The sequence below is a fragment of the Dama dama genome, chromosome 9, assembly GCF_033118175.1.
Source record: "Dama dama isolate Ldn47 chromosome 9, ASM3311817v1, whole genome shotgun sequence".
In the NCBI taxonomy this organism is placed as follows: domain Eukaryota; kingdom Metazoa; phylum Chordata; class Mammalia; order Artiodactyla; family Cervidae; genus Dama; species Dama dama.
Window position 1 is genome coordinate 44,633,078 of NC_083689.1, and position 10,357 is coordinate 44,643,434.

At 36.0% G+C, this 10,357-nt stretch overlaps 1 protein-coding gene across 1 annotated transcript; it reads left to right on the top strand.

Annotated features, from left to right (window-relative positions):
* Window positions 1-844: 844 nt before the first annotated feature.
* LOC133062860 (olfactory receptor 2M3-like) lies at window positions 845-2,824 on the top strand. The gene is made up of 2 exons (XM_061152220.1): window positions 845-1,770; window positions 2,755-2,824. The coding sequence occupies exons 1-2, from the start codon at window positions 845-847 to the stop codon at window positions 2,822-2,824; spliced, it is 996 nt and encodes a 331-aa protein (XP_061008203.1).
* The last annotated feature ends 7,533 nt before the right edge of the window (window positions 2,825-10,357 follow it).

A 10,357-nucleotide genomic window follows, 5' to 3' on the forward strand; every position in this document is an offset into this window, starting at 1 on the left:
TGCTATTGCACTTTAGTCTGCTTTTCCTGAAAAATGACTTGTACCAGGATATTTCATGGATACACCTTATCTTAATAGATGGAGTTAGTAATTGTTATATTGGTGAGAAATTTTGTCTATTACAATTCACTATTATAAGCAACATGTACTGTTTGATAAACTTCTGATTAACAGTTTCTCAATCCCTTCTCTTCACCTGGTATTTGATTAATCCTATCTCATTTCTAAACATACATGCTTCCTTCCACACTTTGGTAGAAAGAATTTTTATTAATATCATAGAGTGGTATGCTAAATTCCATAGAAAAACATAACAGAAAACCTCATTGACTTCCCAGCAATTCATGAGTCTTCGGATGGTTCATAATGACTCTTGACTTCTCAAGGGATAATCCACACTACATATCTGAGTTGGCTGGTTGCTGAAATTAGATTATATGCCTTTTGAGAAATCACTTGTATTTTAATTATGGAACAAATATGCCTGTTACCTATGTGGTTTCTTTATCCAAATCACTCAAGCTAAAAATAAGCTTAATATCTCTTATCTAAAAATTTTTAAAAAATGATTCTCTGAGAAATAAATTTTCCTATATGCGCTGTGCTAAGTTGCTTCAGGCATGTCCAACTCTTTGTGACTTCATGGACTGTAGCCTGCCAGGCTTCTCCATCCTTGGGATTCCCTTGTCTAAAAATTCAAAGAAATGATACTCAAAGAAATAAAATTTCCTATATGTATAGATATTATTGTGATGGTGATCTAGGCTAAAAATCCTTGCTATTTTCATAGCAAAATATTGGAGATTTCTCACATGTTATATTCTCCACAGTGAATATATTCATCATGGCATGGGAGAATCATACTTTCAACTCTAACTTCATCTTGCTGGGAATCTTTGATCACAGTCCCACCCACATCTTCCTCTTCTCTCTGGTCTTGGGCATCTTCACAGTGGCCTTCATGGGAAACACTATCATGGTTCTCCTCATCTACCTGGATACTCAGCTCCACACTCCCATGTACTTGCTCCTCAGCCAACTATCCCTCATGGACCTCATGCTTATTTGTACCACTGTACCCAAGATGACTTTCAACTACTTGTCTGGAAAGAAGTCCATCTCTCTGGCTGGGTGTGGAACCCAGATATTCTTATATGTGTCCCTGCTTGGAGCTGAATGCTTCCTGTTGGCTGCAATGGCCTATGATCGGTATGTTGCCATTTGCCACCCATTACGATACTCAATCCTCATGAGCCAGAAAATCTGTTGTCTCATGGCTGTTTCTTCTTGGGTTGTTGGTTCTTCTGATGGCATAATTATTATTGCAGTTGCATTGTCCTTCCCATATTGTGGTTCCCGGGAAATACCCCACTTTTTCTGTGATGTCCCTGCCCTTCTCACTCTCTCATGCACTAACACATTGTTATTTGAAAGGTTAATGTTTATTTGCTGTGTAATTATGCTTCTTTTCCCTGTAGCAGTCATTATTGCTTCCTATGTCCATGTTATTCTGGCTGTCATTCGCATGGGATCTGGAGAGGGTCGCCGCAAAGCTTTTGCTACCTGTTCTTCCCACATTATGGTGGTGGGAATGTATTATGGAGCCGCCATGTTCATATATATGCGGCCTGTGTCTGATCGATCCCCTACCCAGGACAAGATGGTATCAGCCTTCTACACCATCCTCACTCCCATGCTGAATCCCCTCATCTACAGCCTCCGAAACAAGGAAGTGGCCAGAGCATTCATGAAGGTGTTAGGAAAGGGCAAGTCTGGAGAACAAATTGCCTAATTAACTTTTTTTTGCAGTTTTGTTTTATGCTTAAATTTATTTATTTAACCAATGAAATTTAGCACTCAATATTTACCCATCTTTTTACCAAAAAATTTATAAACAAACAGACAAGCTTTCAGTTCAGTCAGTTCTGTTCAGTTGCTCAGCCGTGTCTGACTCTTTGCGACCCCATGAATCACAGCACGCCAGGCCTCCCTGTCCATCACAAACTCCTGGAGTTTACTCAAACTCAAGTCCATGGAGTCAGTGATGCCATCCAGCCATCTCATCCTCTGTCATCCCCTTCTCCTTCTGCCCCAAATTCCTCCCAGCATCAGGGTCTTTTCCAATGAGTCAACTCTTCACATGAGGTGGCCAAAGTATTGGAGTTTCAGCTTCAGCATCAGTCCTTCCAATGAACACCCAGGACTTACCTCCTTTAGGATGGACTGGTTGGATCTCCTTGAAGTCCAAGGGACTGTCAAGAGTCTTCTCCAACACCACAGTTCAAAAGCATCAATTTTTCAGCACTCAGCTTTCTTCACAGTCCAACTCTCACATCCATACATGACTACTGGAAAAACTATAGCCTTGACTAGATGGACCTTTGTTGGCAAAGTAATGTCTCTACTTTTTAATATGCTGTCTAGGTTAGTCATAACTTTCCTTCCATGGAGTAAGTGTCTTTTATTCATTGCTGCAATCACCATCTGCAGTGATTTTGGAGCCCCAAAAATAAAATCTGACACTGTTTCCACTGCTTTCCCATCTATTTGCCATGAAGTGGTGGGACCAGATGCCATGATCTTAGTTTTCTGAACGTTGAGCTTTAATCCAACTTTTTCACTCTCCTCTTTCACTTTCATCAAGAAGCTTTTTAGTTCCTCTTCACTTTCTGCCATAAGGGTGGTGTCATCTGCCTATCTGAGGTTATTGATATTTGTCCTGGCAATCTTGATTCCAGCTTGTGCTTCCTCCAGCCCAGCATTTCAAAAAAAAAAAAAAAACTGCATGCTTGTTTGTTCCAATATGATATTTCTTTCATTATAGAAAATTCAAAGTATGACCATAAGTAAATATGTACTACAAGCTAATATGCACAACTGTATACTTATTTTATAAGATACCACTTAAGAAATTAGAGGTATTTGCCCAACATGAAATTACCATGTAATTCCATAATTAAATAGAACACTGATAAATGTTTTGTGTTGTTTTTTTCTTTTTTTAACATATTACAGCTTTGTCTTTATCAAACCAAAGAATTTTCCTGAGTCCAAATTGGTACCTTGGATTAATTGACTTGTTAAATTGAATGACTAAGTTAATTATATGCAAGTTTAAATATGTATTTAGAAGATTATTATAAAATTAGCACACTTTAATGAGAAAGAGGTGAAAAGGAATAGATTTATGATTAGGTTTATTAAGCCTATCTTATAATGGACCACCCCCTTCAGGATTTTGGAGAATTGTGGACCTTCCATTTCTTTTCCTTTTTTAACCAGCATTAGCCTAATACATGGGAAATTGAAATGTGAATATGAATCCTTGATGCCTGGATTTTTTTATACTTAGATATCTTAATCCTTATATGTGTTGGGCACAGTAATTTCATGAAAAATATTCAATTTTATAAATAGAAAACTGTAAATTGTCCAAATTCTGATATTTTTCTATAAATCACATGTGTGATATCACTATAGGTATTCTTGTAACGATATTTAAATGAAAATTCAAACCTGGAGATTCATGTGTGTTTATGAGGAACAACCAATGTGTCTTAATATGAATTTTTACTGTTCTTTTAAAACTTTGTTTTACATCCACCTTGCATTAGGTTTCCTTTGCAACATAACAGATTTACACAACTTAGGATTTCTAAATAATAATTATTTAGTGAAAGTGAAAGTCACTCAGTAGTGTCCAAATCTTTGTGATCCCATGGCCTATACAGTCCATGGAATTTTCAAGGCCAGAATGCTGGAGTGGGTAGCCTTTCCCTTCTCTAGGGAATCTTCCCAACCCAGGCATTTAACCTAGGTCTCCCACATTGCTGGCAGATTCTTTAAGCTGAGTCACCAGGGAAGCCCAAGAATACTGGAGTGGGTAGCCTATCCCTTCTCCAGGGGATCTTCCTGACCCAGGAATTGAAACAGGGTCTCTTGCATTGCCAGCAGATTATTTACCAACTGAGCTATCAGGTGATCCCAATTATTTATTATGTCATAGGATGTGTGGGTAGAGATTCTGGCATAGCTAAACTAGGTGTCGTACTTCAGGTATCACCAGGGAGCAATCCAGACTCTGGCTGGGGCTGCAGTTTCATGTGAGGCCCAGCATCATCTTCTAAACTCGTGTAGTTGTTCAAACAATCCATTTCTTTGCACATAACTATTTCATGTCAGCCTATTTCTTCAAGGCCAGCATAAGAGTCTCTCTTACCTCAGTGAAAGTCTAAGTCTTCTTTAAAGGGCTACCAAGTGATTAAGTAAAGCTAACTCAGGATAATCTCCCTTAGATTACTTACGATTAACTGATATTGGATTTTAATTATGTCTGCACAGTTGCTTTACTCTTACCTTGTAGGTAACTTAATTATATAAGCAACTTCAGGGGATACAGATCATGGGGAAAGTTGAGGAGTCTACCTACTACATACCCAGAGATAATTTACAGATTCTTTTCTCTAAAGATATAAAAATATTTCAATAACTTTTTCTGACAATGATATGAGAAACATTATAATTTACTAATATATGACTGAATTATTGCAGCTTTTAAAAATCGTTTTATAAGTCTCTAAGTTCATAGATATGTGATAAGGGCAAATGTCCAGAAGTAGGAAAATTATCATGTATTGAGCCTGATAAATACTTCATAGTAACCATTTTAAAGAAAACCATTGTGCTGCAAGAGAACATAGACAACAAAACAAAAACAGAAACAATGGATGAAAAAAATGAGAAGTTCAACAAAGACAGAAAGCAACAGTGAAAAAAATACACAGAAACTCTGAAGCTAAAGAAGGTAATAACTGAACTAAAAACTTAATAGAGAGTTTCTATTGAAGATATAATAAAACAGAAAAAGACTCAGTGAACTCAAGGACAGACATTTTAAAACTATACAGTAGTAGGAACAACAACAAGAATGAAAAAGAATGAAAAAGCCCTGTTTGACTTAAGACATATAATTGAAATAAAGCATTTTGGAAATGTCAGAAAGAGTGAAGAAAGAGAAAAGTACACAATGCTTACTAAAAGAAGTAATGTTGTATGTCTCAGGGAACTCAAACAGGGGTTCTTTATCAACCTAGAGGAGTAGGATGATGAAGAAGACAGGAGGGAGAATCAAGAGGGAGGGGACATATGTATACCTATGGCTGATTCATGTTGAGTTTTGACAGAAAACAACAAAATTATGTAAAGCAATTATCCTTCAATTAAAAAATAAACAAATGTTTTAAAAAAAGAAGAAGAAGAAGTAGGACTAGAAAATTCCACATTTTTGAGAAGGGAAATGAACATCTAGATTCATGAAGTCCAATGAACTGCAAATAAGCTGATTATCAAGGGATGTTCACAAAGACACATTAGAGTCAAATTGTCCAAAATTAAAGGCAAAGATACTATTTTGAAAATTGCCAGGCTTCCCTGGTGACTCAGTGGTAAAAAAAAAACACACCTGTCAATGCAGGAGACATGGGTTCAATCCTTGATCCAGGAAAACCCTACATACCATGGAGCAATTAAGCCTGTGCCCCACAACTATTGAACCTGTGCTTTAGAGCCCAGGGCCTGCAACTACTCAGTCCAATTACCACAGCTACTGAAGCGCACATTCTCTAGAGTCTGTGCTTGGCAACAAGAGAAGCCAGCACAACGAGAAGCTTGCACACTGCAACTAGAGAGTAGCCCCATCTCACCGTAACTAGAGAAAAGCATGCATAGCAGTGAAGACCCAGCATGGCCAAAAATAAAATAAATAAATAATAAAAGAAAATCACAAGAGAAAAGCAACTTGTCAAGTATCATCATAAGGCTATCAATGGCAGTCTGGAAAAACCTTGCAAGCTAGGACAACATGGGATGATATATTCAAAGTACTCAAAGAACAACAACAACATAGTACCTACTGACAAAGAATACTAACGGAAGCTGTATTTCAGAAATGGAGAAAGAACTTCCCAAACAGAAACTGAGAGTATCCAACACCACTACAAAGCTGCCCAACATGAAATGCTAGAGGGAGTTATTAGAGTTCACTAAATAGCAGCATGAAAACATGACATTATAGAACTTACTGGCAGGGAGAGGATAGAGTAAAATTTTAAGGCTGCTTTTTCACTTCCCTTTTTCACCCCTATCAAGAGGCTCTTTAGTTCCTCTTCACTTTCTGCCATTAGAGTGGCATCATCTACATATCTGAGATGGCTGATGTTTCTCCTGGAAATCTTGAATTAAATCAGTCATCAAAAAACCTCATACAGAGAAAAGCCCAAGCCTGGATAAATCACTGGTAAATTCTATGAAGTATTTTTTTTTCATTTATTTTTATTAGTTGGAGGCTAATTACTTCACAACATTGCAGTGGGTGTTGTCATACATTGACATGAATTAGCCATGGAGTTACATGTATTCCCCATCCCGATCCCCCCTCCCACCTCCCTCTCCACCTGATTCCTCTGGGTCTTCCCAGTGCACCAGCATTTAATGAAAATTTAACATGAATCTTTCTGAAAATCTTCCCCAAAAATTGAAGAACAAAAATACACCCAAACTTACTTTATGATGCCAACATCACTGTGATACCAAAGTTAGGCAAGAACTCTAAAAGAAAAGAAAGTTACAGGCCAATGTTGGGCTTCCCTGATGGCTCAGTAGTAAAGAATCTACCCGCCAAGGCAGGAGATGTGAGTTCAATCCCTGGGTTAGGAAGATCCTCAGCAGAAGGAAACGGCAAGCCTGGGAAATCCATTGGACAGAGGAGCCTGGCGGGCTACAGCCCATGGGGTCGCAAAAGAGTTAGACATGACTGAGCAACTAAACAACAACAACAGCAACAGAATTCCTTTGATTGCAAATGCAAAATTCCTTAAAAATACTATCAAAATAAATTCAACAGCTCATTAAATAATCATACACCATTAAATAAATATATATCAAATAATCATACATAATCATAATCTTAAATAAAGTGGGATTTACCTCTGAGATTTAAGGATAGTTAAACATGTACAGATCAATTAATGCGATATGCCACATTAGCAGAATTAAGGATAAAAATCATATATGATTATTTCAATAGATGCAGGGAAAACATATGACAAAAGTCAGCATTCTTTTATGATAGGAATCTAAACAAAGTAGGTACAGAAGGAGTGTATCTCAACATTTACATATTTTATTTACTCATAAACTCAATAGCTTAAAATACATTTACTGAAAATGTAATATGGGACACACTTGGACAAGCCCAAGAAGTGAAGCTTTCAATCCTTTTGACATCATGATAGAAGACAAAGTATGCTAGCTTTATAAAATGGCATATAAAATAGGAACTTTAGAAATTCTCAATGAAAAGCAAACTGTTTTTAAATTACGTAATTAATGTTCTATATAATCCATAAAATACTTATATTTTACACTAGCTTGTGTAGGAGGGAAAATAAATCATTTGCAAGATTTATCATAGTAAAGTGAAGTGAAGTTGCTCAGTCGTGTCCGACCCTTTGCGAACCCATGGACTGTAGCCCACCAGGCCCCTCCATCTATGGGATTCTCCAGGCAAGAGTACTGGAGTGGGTTGCCATTTCCTTCTCCAATATAATCCATAAAATACTCTATATAATCCATATATAATCTCTATATAATCCATAAAATACTTATATTTTACTCTAGCTTGTGTAGGAGGGAAAGCAAATCATTTGCAAAATTTGTCATAGTAAGATATACACAATGGAATATTACTCAGCTATTAAAAAGAATGCATTTGAATCAGTTCTAATGAGGTGGATGAAACTGGGGCCTATTATACAGAATGAAGTAAGTCAGAAAGAAAAACACCAATACAGTATATTAATGCATATATTTGGAATTTAGAAAGATGGTAATTGTGACCCCCATATGCGAGACAACAAAAGAGACACAAATGTAAAGAACAGACTTTTGGATTCAGGGGAGAAGGCAAAGTGGGATGATATGAGAAAATAGCATTGAAACATGTATATTATCATATGTGAAGTAGATCACCAGTCCAAATTCAATGCATGAGACAGGGTGCTCAGGGTGTACTGTGTCTGTGCACTGTGCACTGTGATGACCCTGAGGGATGGGATGGGGAGGGAGATGGGAGGGGGGTTCAGGATGGGGAACACAGGTACACCTATGGCTGATTCATGTGAATGTATGGCAAAAAACCACCACAATATTGTAAAGTTAATTAGCCTCCAATTAAAAATTTTTTAAAAAATTAATAGAGGAAAAGATGTGAAGGTGACAACCTCAATTTTAATCTTTCACAATATTGATTACTTTTATCCTTGATACATTAATTGATTTAATAGTTTTGTTTTCTATAACTGTAAAGGATAAAAGATGAAATTAGCAATATTTCACAAATTTTTAAGGTTGATTTTCTATACATTTTTCATACAAATATATTTTCTTAAAATGCTGCATACAAATTATTTATTTTATAAGAATTTATTAACAAGGCTGTGATTTGTGATTATTTAAACTGTTTGTTTAGATTTTGATGCACTGTATGTTAATCAGTATGTTACAAGAAAACCAGAATAGTATAAATAAAATATCAATTTGCTCTTTTAGCTATATTAATTGCATACTTCTTCAAAGATCCAAGGGGATTCATCAATAGAAAATTTTTCCACTCTTCTACTGGGCATGGTAAAACCAGAGATGACATCACTTTCCTACTTCTCTTTATACATTTAACTTGTCACATTTCACACTCCACTTGACCATCTCTGTGAGGTCACTGCTTCTGATGGTGTGTTGAACCTGACAAGTAGACATGACTGAAGAAGCAAAAGGGTAATTAGTATTCTTTGCTTTCTCTACTTTCAACCATTCTGTTAATTTCTCACTCTATTTCCTTAATCATTTTGCCTACTTTTAGTGAGAAAACAAATATACTTCTTAAAAACTCTTCATATAAACTTATTTACTCTGAAAGTCTTAGAAATGGATTTTCAATGTCCAATTACTGATGGAATAAAATATCAATAGTAAAGATTCTTTCTATATTATTGAATTATGTGTTTTTTCCTTGAAAAAACAATTTTGCAGTTTTGCAGAAAAGTGAATTTTGCAATTTTACAGAAGAGTCAATATTTTTAATTTTAGAGGTTTTGTTTCTGGTAGTTAGGACACTGAGACGAAGTTCTCAATAATATTTTTCTTTCCCCATTTAAACTAACACTGAGTAAACTAAAACTCTGTTTATAAACTGTGGAGGGAAGATTGTGTCCCCTATAGATCTGAAGCACTTACAGACTCTGTGTTCTGCTCTTGGCTGAGACAGAGTACTCCCTCAGGTTACTTTGTTATGTTAGGCACTTACCACAATAGCTTAATTTTTTTTTGATTTGTTAAGAGATAAATTATATACTTCATGGACCCAGGGAAGATTAACTGTGCCATATAATTAAACACTTAGTGTTTTACTTCAAATATAGAGTAAATATTATTCTACCATCACAATCACTGATTTCCCAAGTTAAACATGCACTAAGCTATTCGCATTAACCAAAAGAAATTGGATGGAGAAGAGTAAGAAAGAACAGAGAAACCAATTACCTTGTGTGGTACAGACAACCTTCCCTTGTCTGTCAAGCAGCCCAGGTAGATTTTGTATAGTCATCCCCATTTATCAAAGTGTGTCAGTGAGTTTCCTACAACTCCTCAAGAACCCTTTTGCTCTCTCCCTATATTCTTAGAAAACAGCATGAAACATGATATTCAATACAAAAATTATTATTGTTTTACATTGTATTCTGGACTTATTGAATATTTATATTAAGGCATCAGAATAATTTTCACTGTTGACTGTTTTATCAACATCCTTGAATATGGGACTGTAATAAGTTGAACACCATAGCCTACAAAATTATTACAAGTATATAAAATGCATTTGAGACTTGGATAATCTGAGTTTCCTGAAATATCAGTGCATCATAACTACTTGTAAACATTTCCCAGAAAATGTTAGTCACTCAGTCATGTCTGACTCTTTGTGACTCCATGGAATGTGGCCCACCAGACTCCTCTGTCCATGGAAATCTCCAGCGAGAATACTGGAGTGGGTTACCATTTCCCAGAAAAAAGAAGCAATATTTCCTTCTTGGTGGTATGGACTTTTGAAACTTAACATTTAATGTGCTAGAGATTGAAAAGTTACAAAGGCTTAATCTTTTTAAGAGAAAATATGGAACAAGTTATTGATAAATTGTCTTCAGGAAGATCAGACAGATTTTGTGTCCATTGCTCTTTTTCATTTATTTTGCAGCTATTTTAAAATTCTAGTTTAATTCACATTTATGTAATACTTCCCTTGAAA